This window comes from Symsagittifera roscoffensis, chromosome 9 (assembly GCF_963678635.1).
Source record: "Symsagittifera roscoffensis chromosome 9, txSymRosc1.1, whole genome shotgun sequence".
Lineage (NCBI taxonomy): Eukaryota > Metazoa > Xenacoelomorpha > Acoela > Convolutidae > Symsagittifera > Symsagittifera roscoffensis.
In genome coordinates this window covers 24,952,458-24,972,403 of record NC_087070.1, presented here as the reverse complement: position 1 = coordinate 24,972,403, position 19,946 = coordinate 24,952,458, and the positions used below count along the sequence as shown (strand labels likewise).

The following is a 19,946-nucleotide window of genomic DNA, read 5'->3' as shown; positions in this document are numbered from 1 at the left end:
GGCTACATGTAAAGAATAGGACAGTTTTAGATTTCACTTTATTTTTGCTATGATAACGGGAGGGGGTCGAAACTTTGCTGCCGCTTGCGTGGCAACCTGTTTCTCTTTTGTTGCTTTTTTTTGTAGTGAAAAGTATTTTTCCACACCTGATATTTTTTGAAGCTCGATCCTTTGCGTCAAGAGCGTGAAATGATTTTAAAAATATCGAACGTTATTGTCTAATATAGCCGACGTCAGAGAAAGTGGTCCAATTTAGTTCTGTTTAAATACTCTGGCGAACATTATTCTGTCGTATAAATCTCCCAAACAGATGCTGCACTTCTTGCCTGGCTCTGTCGTGTCTGTGCTGTGTTTACTTGCAGTCTTTACATTTCTTTTTCACATTTTTATCCTTGAGCTCTAGTTCATTTCGTTTGGCTTATTTTAAATTACTTTTCTTCAAATTCGGTTTTTCTTTTTATCCAATCATGTATGTTGTCCGATGCAAGCCAACTAAGACGACCACCTTTGCCGCCTCAAGTCAACAGCAGATCAAGTGCATATTCAGTCTTCTTAAGTCTTGAAGGAAAAGAGGAAATCACACAAACACGAATATAAGCTTCTATGGATTGCTAAAAAAGCATTTTTGGTTTTATTTTGTTGTTTCATTGATTACTTACATTTGAACAGCGGACCAATTGGAGTGGCGTAAATATTATTCCTTATGCTTGCTTTTTTTTTATCTCGATCTCATTTTATAACTCTTACCTCCCTTTAGTGGTGGTGGTGGAAACACTATAAGTGAGCTGCAGTTGATTGCATTATCGATTTGTGTTCACAATTAATGGATGCCCTGCTTTTGCTTTTAAAAGTGTTATTTTTACAGTTATGATCATACCTTATCCATGATTTATGGATCAATTATAGCTGCAGTTGCAAGTTGTTCGTTAGAAAGGTAATTCTATATACTCATAAATTTGGTACTCCCACATTTGTTAGTCGATCAGTTTGGTACTCAATTCAGATATACTCAAACGGTAACGTATTTTTTGTCATCTGTTATGGAAACCACCCGTTAGAATTGGTAGTATTGCCTATAGCACACATATTTGAAAATTGGTATAGACTCGAATACTATAATCTGATATTATCTTTTAAGTATTGGAACTTATTGTAAATGAACAGCGTGAAGGCACTTATTTAGGTCGAGTAGTTTGTTTTGTCATTTTTTTTTTCAGGAAAAAGTGTTAACACTTGTTCGCACTCATATTTGGTTTTTCGCGGTGTCATATTTTTTCAAGTTCGTTTTCATTTGCTGAAAGGAAGCTTAATTACTCTCTCCAATTTTGAAAGAGCTAATGGTCGCAAATAATTGTTAATAACGTCCGAAGTGGATTTTTGATTTTTGGTTTTCTGGCGGAATAAAAAAGCATATATTGACTGTGTTTTCCCTAATTGGGTTAGGTTTAAGTATCATGATCGTATAAGACTCTTCTCGTAAAGTTTCAACGAGCTTTATGTATTTTTCCTTCTTATGTTCCAAAAAACTCCAACTGCTTTTTTTTCGCTGTCCTGGAGTTCATTGACACTTCTTCAACCTTCTGAATACTAAACAGGTTGGTAATTTGATTTTAATTGATACAACTATTCTACTTTTGAAGACTGGTCTATAAAAGTAATTAAGCGGACTGTAGTTGTGAAGCCAATTTCAAATATATATTCAATCACATTTTTTTTGTTTTTATCAATGATGAAAAGTTTTAGAGAGATTTTTTGCCCACATTTTAGGCTTTTATGTGCTAAAAAACTCATTTCTTTGACCAAGCGTTCAAAACGCAGGTAGTAAGAAACAATTCTACATTTTGTTTATTATGAAATAAATATAAACTTTTTCCCGTTAAAAACTTCCCGTTCGATTTTTCCCCGTTAAAAGCTTTGTTCACTGATTTCATCAGTTTTTTATTGGAGTCAAGAAGTTCCTGTCACTACTTATGCCTGCTTAGTGTAGAGTCAACGCGAATGCTTCTGCTCGAGTTTGGTAAGGAGCCTTACTTTTTGGAAATTAGTGATTTTCTGCCTAGATTATATTAGTTGTCGGGCTATCGTTTGTCTGCTTATTTTTGTCGACTGACATTCCACTGTGTGGACTTCTCTTCTGATCTGAGCAATTTTTTTCCTTTAATGGTGCAGGTAATTGAGTTCCATGAACTTTTTGATAAATTTAGGTCAGTTTTTTCTATGATGCAAGAGTTATTACCCTTGCGATAAGCAAGGGTATTGCAACCGGGTACTATACTTTTTTCTCGTAAACAACTGGAACTCATCTGGACGCCTGAACTCATCTCTAACTTGTTTCATAATGTATTCAAATTTCTCAATTAAAATCTATATTCAAACTTAGCCTGGAGTTAACGAATATGCCTGGGACGGCAAAGGTCCTGGGTCTGAATCTGACCAGGAACTGTTTTTTTTTTCAAACTGGAAATATTCTGTTTCAAATAAAAATATCGGCAAAGCATTTGTTTACTTGTCTGTTATTGGGTTATTTGTCATATCTTGGATTTTTTTCTGCGCGAATTTTTCTTCAATTTTGTTTTAAGGGTTTGATTTACGCCTACATTTTGTAATTTTACTTGCCTTGACTTTGCTTATTTTTCATCGACTTAATGACATATTACCGTTTCAAGATGAACATAATTTAGCCCTCCCCTCCGCACTCTTCAAGTTGGTTGGTTTTCCCAGAAACTTCTGATTTTCAACAAAGGGGTATCCACTGAAAGAACGCTTACTCCTCTGTGTGCATGCGTAATACCCTAGAGTCTTTTTAAAAGTAATGAATGTAGTGAGTACTCTTATATAGGTGTTGCTGATTTTTTTAGTTTTTTTTTTTTCAGGAAAGTCTTAAAATTTGTTCTCGCTCAATTTTAAATTTTCGCGGTTTGAATTGTGATTTTTTTTCAAGTTCAGTGCATTCCCATTGTTATAAGGAAGTCAAACTCTACTATCGAACAGAAAAAGTGTAAAGGTCACGAAAAACGTGATTCGAAAATGGAAATTAATTGTCAGATTTCCCAGCGTAATAAAAGATTTACCTATTGATCCAGTTTTCTCAAATTGGGTTAATTTTAACAGAAAAGTGTCCACCATAAATTGTTTTTTCATCAGTTTTTTCTCAGTTTCCCTGCGTTCATTACTCTTTTCCAACTGTCAGTTGGCTATGTTTTTACTTGACCCCTCTGTCTACAGCCTTCAAAAAAGTGCGGCTGAATATTTGGACCATATTTTTGATTTTTTGTTTTCTCAAAAAAGGCCCCTCTCAAATGTGAGTTTTTGGTTTCAATAATTTGAACCTTTTTGAAAAACTCCCTTGCATAAGTTGCCTCGACCAGTTTTTTTGCACAAAATTATGGCCTTCGGAATAGTCAAATTTTAGATTTTTGACCATTTTGTGAATCTTTTGACTTTTTTCGAAAATTATTCTCTCACATCCGATATTGTGGGTTCAGTTAGATAACGGGTGGTGGGAAGCTCCTCTGCATTAGCTGACACTAAGAAAAAGTTATCACAAGAAGTTATCGCCCTCTGAAAATTCAAGTTCGACCATTCAAAAAACATTTTTCAAAATATTCTCGAAAACTACCCTGCCATACCTGAGTTTTTAAGTTCACTTCTCAGAACGGGTTGGGGAAGCTCTTTTGATTATGCGAATATGCCAAAAAAAATTACTTCAAAAGTGTTGGCCCTCGAGAAAGTAAAAACATTGCTTTTGTGACCGTTTTTTGAGTTTTGATTTTTGCGACCGTTTTTTGGACTTTTCTCGCTTTTATAATGTTTATGTTGCATTGCAATTGGCGCGAAGCTCCGCTTTGCCTATGTGAAATATTTTTTTGGCATTTTTATGTTTTTTTATTCTTTATTAAAAGTAAGCAATGAATGAAGCGTTGTCTGAAGTTATCTGAAATTATGATTTTTTCTGATAGCAATTTTTTTAAATCAGATTTTTCCAAATGAGCTTTCGTGATTTATTCGAGAGTAATAGAGAATAGACTGATTGTTTTCAGCCGTTTCAAACCTGAAGTTTTTCTAAACCTAGGCCAAATCTTGCTTTTGTTCTATCATTTAACTCAGCATATTTTTTGTGATTCCTCTGTGCTGAAGTAAATTTTTTTCAACGCGTCGCAACTAAACTTGATTATGGCTCTGTCTAGCATCACTTTTTGCGTCACAGCATGAAAATTAACAAATAAATCTGCTTTCGAAAGTCTTTGAAAATTTTGATTAGAGCCCCCTTATTTGAGAGTAATTTACGACTTAATAGATGGACAGTGACCGATTTTGCCGGTATAATTTGAAAATACCTCTATAATAGCTCGGTAACGCCGTCACTATATACATTAATTATGCAGCTATAATACTGTTCAAATGAGCTCTTGCTCAGACTGATCAAATTCTGGCTGCTTGTGCTCTCTTTTTGAGATTTTTTGTTCTTCTTTTGACTTTGTGAGCTGAAGTTGCAGCAATCATGATATACGCAAAAAATCCAGAGAAAAAGAATAAGATGGTCGAGTGTTTGAACAAATTTGTACACGCAGTCCTTTTGTTATGAGCACATCTACTCTAAAGTTACCAAGAGCAGTTAAAACACAGCGTGGCTTCTAAACTACGTAAGCAGCTGAGCCATCAACAATAACAGCATCTGTTGAAAAAAGAGACGCCGCCTCATCGCATTTTAACGTCAACATAGAACATCATTAAACTAAAATTGGAGCAGTTGCCGAAGCACCAAACGACGTATGAAGACAAATCTAACCAGAATCGTATGATCATATTATCGACTTGTTTTTGAAATTATATGATTGAGTGGCGCAGTTTGAAGATCTTTATTCTGATAGCATTGGATCTTACCTGTTAGTATTTAGTTTTCTTTAATTTTTTCAAAGTCTTTGTTTTGTTTATTTGTGCTGTTTATCTGAGGTAATTTTGGTTGTATCTTTTTACCCTTGCGATAAGCAAGGGTATTGCAATCGAGTACAAGAATTTTTTCACTTAAATAACTTTTCACTGAACTCATCTGGACTCCTGTTGGTACCTTGGCTCATAGTGATTTCAATTTTCTTAGTGTCTCCTGCACTCTGAGTCTGGAGGTAACAAATACGCGTGGGACGGCAAATATCCTGGGTTCGAATATGACTAGGACTTGTTTTTTTCAAACAGAAGTTTTCTGTTGCAAATAAAATTGTTGGTTTAATATTTGTATGCTCATGTTTTGTCGACTTAGTTACCACATCTAAGAATCGCTTATTTTTGCTGTAAACATTTTTCATTGATGTTGCTTTCAGTGTTTTAGCATTTTAATTATTTTGACATTAATTTTTGTCATCAATGACATTGTTTGTCAGCTGATTTTTGTCGGCTTAATTCCGCTGAAAGGACTTTTTTTAGTGTTAGGCTTTTCTCTTTCCATCCAAAAGCTGCTTGTATAGTTTCCAATAGTAGAGTTAATGTTTTTTTTTTATTTTGGGCTTTTGTAGCAATTTTTAATTTGGAAAAAAAATTCAAAAAACGTTCAATTTGTTTTCGTTTGATTTTAATCATAGTCATTTTTTTGTATCGCAAAGGTGCGAAGCTCGACTTCGCCTCTGTGTTAACATCTGCTGTTATCTGAAGCCAGTGCACTGGGTTTGTACCCTTTGCACATCGCATAAAGCACATTCAGTAGGCCAGCTCACTGCGTTTGAAAAAAGCTTGAGTAATTTCTTGAGGTGGCATTTTTTTGCTGTGGGAAAGAAAGCGTTCAATGAGTTGGAAGCCAATTATTTTTGTTTATTTTAAATTTTGTCCGTGTTCTGCTATAGTTTTCCCGCGCAAACTCAAGCACATAATTATATATCAGAAAGGGTCGATTGATTCAATTGAAATTTAAAATTCTCAAAAAGTTTTCAGTTTTAATTTGGATGAAAAAAACCAACAAAAAGCAGTTTTTTAAAGCTGCAAAAACTAAATTTCATCTTTCAAAATTAGTTTTTGAAGCTTACTGTAGCGTTTTCTCAGCTTGAAAAGTTGAAACATTTCTAAAAAAAAAATAACCGAAATAAGTTGAAGACATCGCTTTAGATTATTAGTCAATTTTTTTTTTCGTTTTTGGAAACATTTACAGAAAACTGTAGTCAGTTACAAGGATTATTAATGCTTTCAAGCTTATTTTTTGGCAGACTTTTTGCAATTAACATGCTCAACCTAATTGCCAAATTTTTCTCAAGTAGCATTTTTTTGAAAGTTTTTTAATAGTATCATGTCAATGAACGTAACGAAAACACTTATGGAAGGACGTGATGTTTTTTCTGTGTTGTTTTACACAAAAAAGTCGATGAAACTTTTTACGCTTAAATTTGATTTTTCGAGGTTCAAACTTCATATCCCTTTTCAATTTACTCTAGTCCAATTATGAAGCCAAAACACTCCAATTATGAAGGCCAAAACACTCCAATTATGAAAATGGAAAGTGCGCGAAGAATTTTGAATGACTTGAGTTTGAAAGGTTAATGTTATGGTTTTTTTTGTAGCAATGCTATCTTTCATTGTGTAACAATTGGAGCTTGGCTGATGGCCATGGTTCAATTCACTGAGTCGTTCAAGATTATTAGCCAAAAAATTCTTTTTTTATTTTAGATTTTGCAAAGATAAACATAGTCAACCAAAATTTTTGCTATTCTTTTAAACATAGTTTTTGACACACTCTCTTCTCAAACTAAAAAAAAATACATCCAGGCCATTAGAGTAAATATTGACCGATTAGATAATAAGCAGATGAGTTTTCAAGACTGAAAAAATCGTACGAACTTGAACTCATAAATTTTGATGTTTATCTTAATAGTATTGCGGTTGTAACCCGCAAGTTGTAATTTTTTTGATTATTTTCCTTTGATTTAATACATTTTCTGTTAATATTGACTTTGATTTTGTGAGAAAGGCATTTAGCCAATAGGAACGCTTAGCGGTTTTGATTGATTGAATTTTTCAAGCATTCGGTCCGTCAAGCATGAGAACCCTCCCACTTCTATGGTGTTGAGTTTTAAATTGGAGCTAGCAGTTACTTGTACACGGTATGCATTACGCTTTTTCGCTTAAATAGAAAATTTGATTTCGCGTATATTAACATCTGACATCTGATTATCAATCAAATCTACAATTAAATGCGTCAAATTTTAATGGTAATTTCGCCGGGCAGATCAAGTTTGGCTGAAGGCCGTAGTTCGTTTCACCTAGTCGCTTAAGGTAATTAGACAAACCATTTTTTTTTTTTTTTTGTAAGAATTTGCGATGAAAACCCTAGTCAACTGAAAAGCTTTTTAATGCTTTGATTATTGCAGCTCATTTGCCACCAATTTTTCCCCACTCATTGTTAACTTAACATGCTCAAAAATTTTCTAAAGTAGCTTTTTTTTTATAGTTCTTCGTAATTGTCATGTCAATGAACAAAGGAAAACACTTATAGCAAGACGTTTTTTTTCTAATTTGTTTCACACGAAAAAGTCTATAAAATTTTCTGCGCTTAAGTTTGATTTTTCATGGTCAAATTTTTCAAAGTACAAATCTCGAAGTATATTTTGATGGTTGGATTTCATAGAGATTATGCAAATAGGTGTTGATCAAAGTTTTCCGAATGCGTTTGTTCTTTAAAAAAGCACATTATCTAACTCTTACGTTGTGTTTCATTACAAGCTTTGAAAAAATTTTCCTCATTTTTTGATATTTTTATGAAAAGCAATATTAGTACGTTAGCTTAGGTTTATGTTGTGGGTCTCTCTACATTGGTGTAGATCGGTTTTTAGAGCAACGCCACCTTCCATTGTGTTTAAGTATTAAATTGGAGTTCTCGTTTAATTATACATATACACTGTATGCAAAACAATTTCGCCCTCATAAGTTAAAGTATTTGCTTTTGCGTAAATGACCACCTGAATTTTTTTTAAGACAACAACTAAATGTGTCAAGACTTAAAGATGAATTCGCCATTAAGTTCAACTTTTGCTGATGGCCGTGGTTCGATTCACTGAGTCGCGTAAGGTTATAAGTAAAAAAAATGTTTTTATTTTCGTTTTTATAGGTTTTGCAAAGATAACCATAGTCAAATAAAAGGCTTACTAATGCTTTCAAACTTAGTTTTTCAACTCATTTTTTGCTTTCTACGCTCAAACTGATTGGCAAGTTTTTCTAAAATAATTTTTTCTTCTAATTTTTCTGCAAGTGTCCACGAATGTGATGATAACACTTATAGCAGGTCGTTTTTTGTTCTACCTAGTAGGTCAAAACACAATTATGAAATGGGAAATGCGCAAAGAAATGTGACTGACTTGAGTTCAAAACCGTATGATGATCTTCAGATTTCCCAGCGAAATATAAAAGTTAGCTATTGATCTAGTTTTTTGAATTGTTCATCTTATAAGAGAAGTGCGCTATGTCTAATCCTTAAATATTTTTTTATCGATACAAGCTTTAAAATATTTTTCTCAGATCGTTTATATTATCAACAAAAAAGCGTGATAGAAGGCGGTTCTTTTTGGCATGATCATATAAGTACTCGTTCTTCGATTTTCGGCTCCTGCTGCTTCTTACCAAATGCACCCAGAAGAAGCAGCTTGGACTAAACATTTTGTCTGAAAAACAAGTAGTTTCGATCGATTGCGTGGACATTGCGAAAAAATTACCGGGACATTTTTGAATAAATTAGATGAAACTGATTCCTTTATGATCTTTTAAAAATAAAAAAAAAGTAAAATGTCTGGAATTAGGCTTAAATTTATCAAGTTATCCAGGAAAAATAATGGAAAAATTGTAATTTCAATACTTTTTTCGTCAGTTTTCGTTTTTCTAATTAAAAAAACATATCGGTTTATTCTCTATTAGTTTTTGTTGCCGTAATAGCTTTTTATCTGGTTTATTTCTGCTTGGTTTATTGGTGGCTAGTGTTAAGTCGTCATGGCGCAGGTTCTAGGACGTGTGACTCTCGTTCGATTCCAGCTCATAACAAATTTCACCTTTTTTTTCCTATTTTCAGTTTTCGAACTTTTCAGAGCTCGTTTTTGTCGTTTTCTGGTTTTCATTAAGCCAAGTATTTCACCTAAAGGAAAATTTTGTTTTAAATTTTTAAGCTGGGCTTGCGAAGTGCAATTTCACCTCAGTGTGATGTTTTTTGTCAAGGGTTTTTGGTTAAGATTCAGCGTTGAGTTATTTTTCATGGCCCTGGTACGAAAAGTTTTGTCTGGGCTTTAAGGAAGCCCAACGGTTTCGACGGTTGAATTGTCCAACTGTTTCTTTACATGATAGCACTGCTGTAAACACGAGGTTCTAGTGTTACAGCTATGAATAACGAAAATAGAACCAACTGAATTTAGCGCTCCATATCTACATTGAGGCTTAATAGTCAAAGCTCTTTGAATTTTTCCGTGCTTGATTATAATGAAGTATCAGGTTTTTCTTATCTTTTTCCATTATAATGGGCTTTTCTTCACAATTTATTCATGCCACTTTCTGGAAAAAGTGTCTTCTCTTTTTTGTCACAAGTTCACTGTTGTTAGGCATAATATTTAGTGAACATCTATGTTTGAGTTTGTTTGTAGAATTTTGTTATATGTGTGTGTTTTCTTTCTCGGAATGGAGCCAACTGCCTTTAAACGGACGTTCTTTGATTTTTGTTTGACCGTTCAATTTATGTTTACACGATCAACTTTTGCGATTAAAGAACATATCTTTACCGAGATCAGCGGTGTCTTCTTATGACGGCTTAAATTTTAATGAATTTCAAAAGCTATTATTTTGAGACTGCGCCCTATGTATTTTGGCTGTTGTGTTTGTAATTATGAAGGCTGTGCGAAATTTTTTAAAATGATCCCAAAGTCGCCTGGGTCAAAAATTTTTATGTTCATATTTCATTGTTTTGATAAAAGGCCTGTGTAGGTGTTTGGCAGGGTAATGTAGTTTCCTATGCACTTGGAGCTAGATCCTTCAGGGTCCTTGGTGACATTATGGAATTACAATTAATTTGGCGAAATAAGCTTAAAATAGCATGAAAAAAAAGAAATTGTACAGAAGGTATAGTATGATGGGGTTGAAATTACAAATGACGAAGGAAAATTAAAGCTAAAATGATAGAATCTAAAAAACGGACAAAAAGCTCCAGGTTTCCCTGAATTTTATTCTAAATAGACATAGTTTTGGTTTGTTGTTTAGACCAACGGGGCTGAGTGTGATTACAACCGTTGAACCTCAAACAAGGGAGCTCATCTTGCTAGTTGAGTTCATGCCAGTAGTTGGACATCAGGAATAAAATATACTAGCCAATAGATCATTCCCACAGTTGGAAGCGGAAAAAAACTAACGAACTTAAGTGTGTTGACAATATTCCGCACATTAATCTTAGACTGCATTTTGAAAAGAAGGAAAGGAAAATTATTGCCATTTTTTCTGTTTCCGCCGTTGTTGATTAGTACAGTCGATTATCCAATCAAGTAAACAACACGGAAATCTCCGCGCAGTAGCAGAAACATCATTAATTATGTACACCACACCTGGTCTTCATTACCACATACGCATGCGCTATGGCCTCGTTTGCCTCTGAGAAAAATTGATTTTGCCGAAAAGAAGAAATAAAAACCTAGACAAGCAGAGCTGCTCTTCGAACGACTTGAGTGCTTTTGCTAGTAAAAGACGAATCAGATCTGAAAGAAGAAGTGTCGAAAACTTGCCGCAAATAAAAGAAAATTAGCAATTTTGAATTAAGGCCACATTGTGTGGGATATTTGGAAGTGCTGTTCATTCTTCAGCGCCAGATCTGTTGTTCAAACTTGCGAGCTTTTCTCTTGGGTCCTAAATATTGCGTGGATTTTTTTAAATTAGTGGATTCTGTTCATTTAGTTGCTGCTCGGTGAAAACCGCGAACCTTTAAATAGCATCTCCATTTTTGGCAAAATTAACTGGCCTGATCTCCGATTTTCAGCCAGGTCGTAACTTCAAATTTGAGATTGGATTCAATTTTGCACATACGACCGCGTAGACTGGACTCTTTTAAATCATGCGGTATCTGAGCTTATCGCGGGCGGGGCTTCTGGCCGGGGATTCTTATCGAGGTTGTAGGCAGAGGAGTATCCTAAAACCGACAGAGTTCAGCTCTGATTCCCAAGAAGAAGATGCTTTGTCCTCATCGCAAGTGATCTCGACCAACAGCGACCTAAATATGACAGACTCATTTGGTGTCTCTCAGTTTGTAGAAACGAGACGAAACGCTGGATCTTCGGATGTTTGGGAAGATTCGGCATCTGCATCTGTGAGTAATGACAGTGAATCTTTAAACCATACAAGTCACTCCTCGGAGGTAGTGTCCAATAGTTACAATAATAATATCTGTCATTCACGACAGCAGAACTGCCAAAAGAACAATGCCAACCTCAGCTCCAGCAACGAAATCAACAGCAACAGCTGCAATATAAGTGAAGACAACAATGGTAACGAAAGAAAAAGCACGATCTGTAAGAAAAAGGGAAAGAGAGGGCTCAGGCGAAGAGGAGTAAGAGCTAGACTGTTGTATGGAGGAGATGGCACGAGACACAGTGTGCGTTTCAGCATCTATATCAGTGTGATATTTGCACTGAGTGTATTCTGTAGCCGAATGTACAGAAACTACTTGCATTATGACTCAATTTTGCCCTCTCAATCTACTAATAGTTTTTACACCCCACAGCAACGAGAGTATAATCACAACGATAAAACAGGGTATCACGAGGAACTCGAAACATCGCTAGAAGTACTTGAAAAGTCCTCTTTTCTGTCGACCAACCTCTTTTCATCCATCCAGTCGCCCGCGGGGCTGTCTGCAGCTGGCAGTAGACAAGTCAGATCTACTACGAACGACGATTGTCCGAGCCAGGCAGCTTGGGAACGGCGGTAAGCCTATTTTTACTGTTTCTGTTCTAACATCTAAAAATATTTATCGATGTATAATTTATTTCAATGACGTTATTCAAGAAGTTTCTGTTTTTTTTTCACAGGCGAGCTTGCGAGTCTACTTATTCTTGCAATGATTCAGTCAGAAAATGTCTAGTTCTTCAACCGTTTTGGCACCTCTTGATGCGAAGATTTTTGGACGGTTTTTTCGTTAATTGCACAGGATAGAATTGTAGCTATAGCTTTATCAAAGCGCAGTCTTTGCTTCGTGGTATCTAAGAAAAAGGGATACATGAAAATAGAGTTCCGGGATAGAATTTCTTTAGTATAGCTCAACTTTTTTGATGATTTCAGTATTTACCTGCATTTTTCTGACCATTTTTGTCGTCGTGTTTGCTATTTGCAATTTCGTTTTCACTAATTGATATTTTTGAACTGTGTGAAATGTTGCCATTACTAATGTGAAGTTACGTTCAGAGTGTTCTATTTTACGATCATTAAGAGTCGGGGAACTCTTCGAATTGGGTTATTTTTATCTAAATCTGCCAATCTTAAATTGTTCTTGAAGATCAAAGAGCATTAAGGGCAGCTTGTGCTGTCGATTGTTGATTTGCGACGATTTTTCTTTCACATTTGTTTAATTGGAAAAGTTATACGAAAAAGGCTTATTGTTTGCAGAAAAATCAAATTTTTATTTAAACCACTTGATGTAAATATATGAAAACGTTTAAGTTAATGTAGTTTGGTATAAGATTCCTGGAAGCTTAGACATAATTTTGAAATAATTCCCTGCACAATCAGGTAGCGCAACTTGCCAGAACGGTTCGAGTGATACATCATATCAAAGACTTTTCAGTCGTGATTCCATTGAAACTAAAATTTTCACAAAAGCTCGTTTGGAAATTTCGCTTTGTCCTATTTCAAGCAAGTATGTGTAATAAAATTTAGTTTTTTTTCCTTTACAACTAATTTTCGAAGTTTAATTTAGCGTTTCCTTGGCAATGAATTTTTTTTTTTCAATTCTTCAATGAAAAAAAATCTTTGAAATTTTTTTTTCTGTATAATGATTGAAGAATTTGTGATTATTTCTGTGAGTTTATTGTTTTGTTTTTACTTTTCTAGCAAAAACTTTAGTGTAATGCACCTAGTTAATAATTTTTTCAAAGTTAGAATACAAAGTTACTCCCCATTTTCAATGGTCGGAACAAAAACATAGCTTGTTTCTGTTCATCATTTTCTGTAACGTTTCTCTCATCATCATATGATGGTGCGAAACCAAAATTATAGAGGATCTTGGCAATGATTACAATTCCTTCTGTTATTTCAAATAAGGTGACTTCAAAGTTGAGTAGTTTGAATTTGACCTGTCTTAGCATTTTTCTATTAATTTCATTATTTTAAAGAAAACTCTTTTTTGCTTTACGTTTCTCTTTTATTGCCGTTTCTGTAAATTGCTTAAAGTATTAGTTTTTTCTCACTTAAAAACTCAATGGATCGGAGTCATTAATAATGTTGTCGGGGAAATTATTCGAGTTAAATGTTTTTGCTCGAAAACTGATCAAATTTTTATTAGATTTTCTTTTCTCTTTTTTTTGTCTTCTTTGAATTCCCAACAGTCTTCTTTGGGCAGTTTAATATATCCCTTCAATTCAAGTTTAATATGTCCCTTCTGTTTTTCATATCAAATTATTTCGTATATTATTTTCTTTTTTGTTGCTCTTTCTATACGAGAGCAAGTGTACTTGTAAACGGGAACTAGAATTTTTCTCTCACAAGACCTTTCTCTCTAATGTATCAGAAATTGAATTTGCTCTATCGTGGAACCTCAACATTTTTAGGCCACTTCTCAATTCGACTACGGGTAAAGCACGAGCCTTCGGAACAATAGGTCTGAAATTTGAGTCTCGTCCGGACATTGTTTCCTTTTCAATATGAAAAGAATATGATTTTTTTTGGCAAAAAAATAATGTTTGCTTACTTTTTTATTCTTACTTTCGAAAGCGTGGACTTTTTTCAAAGCATCCTTTTTTGGTTGTCGTTTTTTAATTTGTAAGTATATTTACTATGATTTTTTCTGTTGTCTTTGTTTTTTTTCGTTGTTTTCGCTTATAAAGATTCGGCTCATGCTATATCGACTGGCTTAAGAAATTTAAAAGCGAAAGTTTTCTGTGGCTACAAATTATTTTCGGCGCAAGTGGTGTCTACCTAAATTTGGACAGCTAGAGGCCACTCCGTAAATGTTTTTGAATGCTTATCCATACGGCGATGATTGTGTTTTCCAACATGTTATCCTAAAATTGACCATCATTCAAGACGGCCGTGGCCAAGTTGGTTAGTTATGCGTTTCTAAATTTGAGGATTGTGGATTCGAACCTCACTTAGTTCACGGTCGGAACTCGACTATCGAACAGCAAAAGCGTAAAGGTCACGAAAAGAGTGAGCTAATTCAGGTTTCCAAAGTGGATATAATTTCCCTGCGGAGTACAAAGTGGAGTTCCCTGCTGAATAAAAAGTCACTTATTGATCCAGCTTTATCAAATTGGGTTAATTCTATCAAAAAAACTTCCAAGATTAAATTGTTTTTGAAATTTAAAAGGCATATTCTGTTTTCTGAAATTTTAAACAAGTTAGGTTTTCAGTATGTTTTCTGTTTCCATTGTCTATGTGGCTATGTTTTAATTCTGGCGATTTTGTATCTAGACGTGTTTTTCCTCAAAACGAACATCCTTGCGGGCAAAAATTTTGTAGTTCTGTTTTTTCGAATTTTTCGCTGGTATTTGAAAGTTAACTTTTCTCCAGCTGTAACTCTTTGTTCTGGATTGCTTTTTTAAATTGAGCTGCATACTTATAAGTTGATCCCCCAGTATAATTTTTTGTAGCTAAAATTTTTTCTAACCTAACTTAATTTCCATGATGATCAAGTGTCAATTAATGTAGTGAATGCACTTAAATAGGCGGGGTTAATTTTTGTTCCGACTCGTTTTGACTCGTTTTAATGTTATTTCTTTCTTCTCAAAAGCTACCTTGATAAATCTGAGATGAACGGTTCAATCGAAAGAGCGTCCTCCAGAATTCTCTCCTTCATGAGCTGCTTTGCCCTAATTATGGTAGAATCACAGTTTTTGCTTTAGAAATTGTCCCAATTTTGGAATAATGACCGTTTTTTCGGAAACTATTTTTTTACGAAATAACCCAGCCAAATCTGGTGTCAAAGATTCGATTGCCAGAACAGATTTGTTGATTTTTGCTGCATAACTAATGTTGCCCTAATTTTTTTAATTGGAAAATTTGCCCATAAAAATGTAGATCGTTAAAACGGAATAAAAGGTAAAATACTGAGTTTAACCCACCGGCAAACACATGTACAAACTGAAATAAAAACAAAAGCATTAACCAGCATTAAGAATGATTCAAACAATTTACCTCTCACTTTATTATATAAGAATTACAAATTACCACCTGAATTACAGCAGCATGGCAGTGTTGAGCAAGCGTTGCAACAGCCGAGAACTGAATATATTAACAAACTGCAAACAGCACGAATTGTTAAGGCGATTAATTAGGAGCGCTATTAAACGATCACTGTAAGGCTGAAATGAATATAGTAACAAGACGAAATAGCACAAACTGAACGTATAAGTGCGATCAACCTCTCAAGACCTTTCTAAAATGAAACAGTGCAGATTTTTTGTAAAAGTGAAAAGGAAACTCCAGATTTTGTCAGCATATCGGCTAACAAATCGATCTAACCATGTGTCTTCAACGAATGCGCAGAGCGGCATTTATCGTAAAAAAAAGACGAGACTCGCAAAACGCCAGCAGGCGATCGTAGCACAAACATGCGTTGAGTCAACGGCACTGTTCGACGCCGCGGTACGCCCATGGTATAAATCAGAAATAAACAAATTACAAAGAGAAATTGACAGATTATACCGATATATATGGGCCAGTAAAGACAAACACCCAATTAAAGAAATGCAGGAGAAGAGTATAAATATGTTTGGAGTCAGGAAACAATTGACCATTGATAGTATGGAACTGAAGATTGAGAAACGGGATTTAATCAGAATTGGACACATACTTAGAATGGACAACAACAGGTTAACTAAGCAATTGGTATTGGGTTGGCCAGCTCCAGAAATTTCGGACCAGCACAGAAAAGCTAGACAAACCACTATTGGACACTGGAGGACACTGCTGAGAAATGCAGGCCAATACCCGGATACCATCGAAAGCTTAGCATTAAACCGGAGGAAATACAAGAAGTTCATTGAAGAGAGAGTGAGAAGAATAAGAATGTGGGAGCACAAAAAAGCAGATAAAGAGAACACAGAAAGGAAACAAACAGCAGAAATAAATACATCCACAACATGCTCAATATGTGGACGAATATGTAAGAGCCTAATGGGCCTGAAAATAAATGTTACAAGGATGCATAGAAAGGATCGGGACGAAAAACAAACCTGTGAAAGATGCAAAAAGACGGTAGCAACAAAATCGGCCCTTACAAATCATAAGAGAAAATGCATGACCACCCCCGCGACAAATCGACGACCCGAAGAGAAGAAAAACTGCCCCATGTGCGCAGTCTCAATATCGAAGACAAACCTGGCAAGACATATTCGGACGATCCATGGCATGCCCTAACAGGGTCAAGAAGCCGGACCAAGACCAAGACCAAGCATATCGGCAAGTTGGCTTCTTGTTGATATCCAGAGAACTTCAAAATTGTCTTCTGCCAATTTTTTTTACGGATTAAATTTTTTTCCTAGCGCAATCTCTTCTCAGTCCCATCTATTCTTGGTTTTAAAGCAACAAATACATCATTGTTGTCAACTTAACAAACTATGGGAAATTCTGATTGAATTTTTCTGGTTAAGATGTTGGATAAAAGCTGTCTAATGAATAAGGCTGTGTCCAAACCTTCCACCAAGGCCAATGTTTTGCTGTTGGTGCTTTTAACCCTCTTTTCAGACGTTTGGAGGACCACTTTTTGGAGCGCATTTTCCACATCGGTCTGCAACTAAAGTTATGTGTCCGCCCTCACTTCCATCATTTTAACATTGCCAAACGAAGCGTCCGAGAAACATATAGCTTTGATAGTTTTAAAGTTAAGGTCACACGGAAATTTTATGCAAATGAACTCACATATGGCTTGTTTTATCATTTTGTTGAGGCTTGATAGACTCTTCATTGAAATATTATCAGCAACAGAGTTCAAATTATTGACAGAAAACGCCATATCTGGTCTAATTTGTCCTGATAACCAGACAAAAACTTATCTATAATGGTCTCTGATTGCTAATTTTTGATTTGTCTCGTAAGAAGGTCTATGATATGGAAATACCAACATGACATTTCGAGCTGATGTATGTCGAGAGCTAGAACATCTTTGAATGATGTGGCGTGTGAGAAGCCAACAGTAGGTTTGTTGGAGGGTCTTTGTTTGACGATACAGACCTGGCAATCAGTGCCTACTCTGTTTAATGCATCAGAAGTCCTTTAATCGATTGGATTGCCACAGTTCACGCTCCTGAGGAGAGAAACCATTCGTTGAGCTGATGCATGACCAAACTGTAAGCGTAACTTCTGCATATCTTTCAAATCGCTTTAACAGTTTTTTCTTCGAAATCAGTTTTTGAAGCTAAAACTACTTCAGGAACAAGACTTTTAACCTTCTCGGACTCCTGCAACTTCAGAGGAACCCCGTAGGGACCACTTGAAGTCTGAAACATGTCGGTTTCTCCGCCGAACATAGAAACTCGATCACACTCCATGTCAATCTTGGTTTTTGCACGTTTTAAATAATTTTACTAAGTAAAAGTGGTATTTTACGCTCAACAACTTCGGTTTCAATATTACAGCATAGACCAGCAATAACAACAGTCAAAGTAACACGAGCAATGGGTTGCACTACTGGGTCATTGCCAAAATAGAAAGGAACCTGGCTTTTTTCCCAGCAAAGCTCCGATTGCTTCTTAGAAGAATACAGGTCAGAAAAATCTGATAACCAACTTCTATTACAGGCACTTTTGGTGCACGCAGTATCAATAATCGTAGATAAGGCTGACTCGGACACAAAAATTTCAAGAAGTATTTCATTTTTGAGAGTTACGTGCAGGATTTGGACTTCTGTCTTATCTTCTCTTTTCTGGTCTACATGCAAATTCTCAGCGTTATTAGTATTCTGAGAGTTGCGAGGACATTTTCTAGCGTAGTGTTAAGTTCCTGTTTGATTTATTAAACAGGTATTATGAAAACGTTTTTTTTTTCCAGATGAGATCTGGTTTTTTTTTTTTTTATTTTATTTTTTTTTTTTTGAGACGCTTTTTCGAAAATTTCGCTTTCCCAAAAAACTACCCGTCAGATTCTCATAAAAGTGGTACCAATGGATTCAGTAGCGTTTCACCTACCTGCCTGCATGAAATTTAGGGCAATTTTTACCCTACCCCACCCCCTACGGTCTTAGAAAAGCTTCACAACTCGGTACTTTTTTCACTTTTTGCCCATTTTTTCGGAAATTTTCGATTTCCTCAAAAACTACACGTCCAGATTTGGGATTAAGGGTTTAATCGATAGACCAGGTTGTAGGAAACTCCCATGCACAAGCGGCTGGTCCCTAATTTGCTTAGGGGAAGAGCTATAGACTTAGGAAAAGTCACTTTTTTGATTTTTTTTGCCTATTTTTTCGGAATTATCGATTTCCTCAAAAACTACCCATCCAGATTTGGAATTAAGGGTTTAATCGATAGACCAGGTTGTAGGAAACTCCCCCGCACAAGCGGCTGGTCCTTAACTTGCCTAGGGGAAGAGCTATAGACTTAGGAAAAGTCACTTTTTTGGCCTTTTTTCAAATCTTTCCGATTTCCTCAAAAACTACCCGTCCAGATTTGGGATTAAGGGTTTAATCGATAGACCAGGTTGTAGGAACCCCCCCTACACCAACGGCTCGTCCCTAATTTGTCTAGGGGAAGAGCTATACACTTAGGAATAGTCAATTTTTCGGTTTTTAGGCCATTTTTTCAAACTTTTTCGATTTCTTCAAAAACTACCCATCCAGATTTGGGATTAAGGATTTAATCGATAGACCAGGTTGTAGAAAACTCCCCTGACCAAGCGGCTGGTCCTTAATTTGTCTCGGGGAAGAGCTGTACACTTAGGAAAAGTTTTTTAAAAAGTTTTTTGGCATTGGAACAAAGATTCAATATACTTATTGTGTGTATTTTTTAGACAATGGAATCCGCTATGCGTACGTTTTCTCGCTTTTGCTTGGTGCTATTGGCTTTGTGTTGAGTTTTTTTGTATTTCATCAAAAATTTGTATAACGTTTTTTCTGAAATAACCAAACAGGTCTCTCCAGCTTCCAGCTGGGCCCCTATTGTCTAGGGAAACACCTATGGACTTGAAAAGTTCCCTCATGAAAACTTTTTACCAAAGCGTTACCAATGAATGCATAAGCTTCTCTTTCACTTTTTTCGCGTAGGAAGGGCGCTATCGACTTGAGAAACCTGAAATTTTAAAACAATTTTAAAATAATCAATATTAAAATAATCAAACAGGTCTCTCCAGCTTTCAGCTGGGCCCCTAGTTGAGTCGCACACTTTATATCTGGTTACTTGTCCGTTTATAACAGGATTTCGCCCTTCAGAATTTTTGTACTGAGACCGATTATTAGGTCTCTGAAAGCCTCTACTCCATGGTCTCAAGCTTCGTCCACGGAAGTGATTGTTCGAACTTAACCCAGCATGTAAAATTTTTCTTTCACGTCAGAAACAGCAACGCTAGGAGGTTCAGCGGTTTGAAGAGGCGATTCAAAGCGCTTTTAATGGACTCAAAAGTTTGGTCTTTGCAAGCAGATAGCGCCATCTGCTTGTGGTTATCATCCAACAAAGCATTGTCGAGTCTTTTAAAGGCCAAAGCAGCATCTGGTAACTCCCTCTTATGCTTCTCCGCTTGATTATATTTCTGTTCAAAATCAATTACGTAATCATTCATGCTGACTGCTTTACTTCTGGTATAGTTGTTGA

At 35.6% G+C, this 19,946-nt stretch overlaps 1 protein-coding gene across 2 annotated transcripts in view; it reads left to right on the top strand.

Moving 5' to 3' along the window:
* Window positions 1-702: 702 nt before the first annotated feature.
* The window catches only part of LOC134853873 (sodium/potassium/calcium exchanger 2-like), a 37,661-nt gene continuing 18,417 nt past the window's right edge, over window positions 703-19,946 (top strand). Inside the window, exons 1-2 of one of the 2 annotated variants that reach the window (XM_063869826.1) lie at window positions 703-934; window positions 10,210-11,919. In XM_063869826.1, the coding sequence (XP_063725896.1) occupies window positions 11,051-11,919 (869 nt within the window). In that variant the 5' untranslated portion in view covers window positions 703-934; window positions 10,210-11,050. Of the gene's footprint in view, window positions 935-4,657; window positions 4,887-10,209; window positions 11,920-19,946 lie in introns of those variants that run through there. The other variant, XM_063869825.1, reaches the window with a different exon arrangement.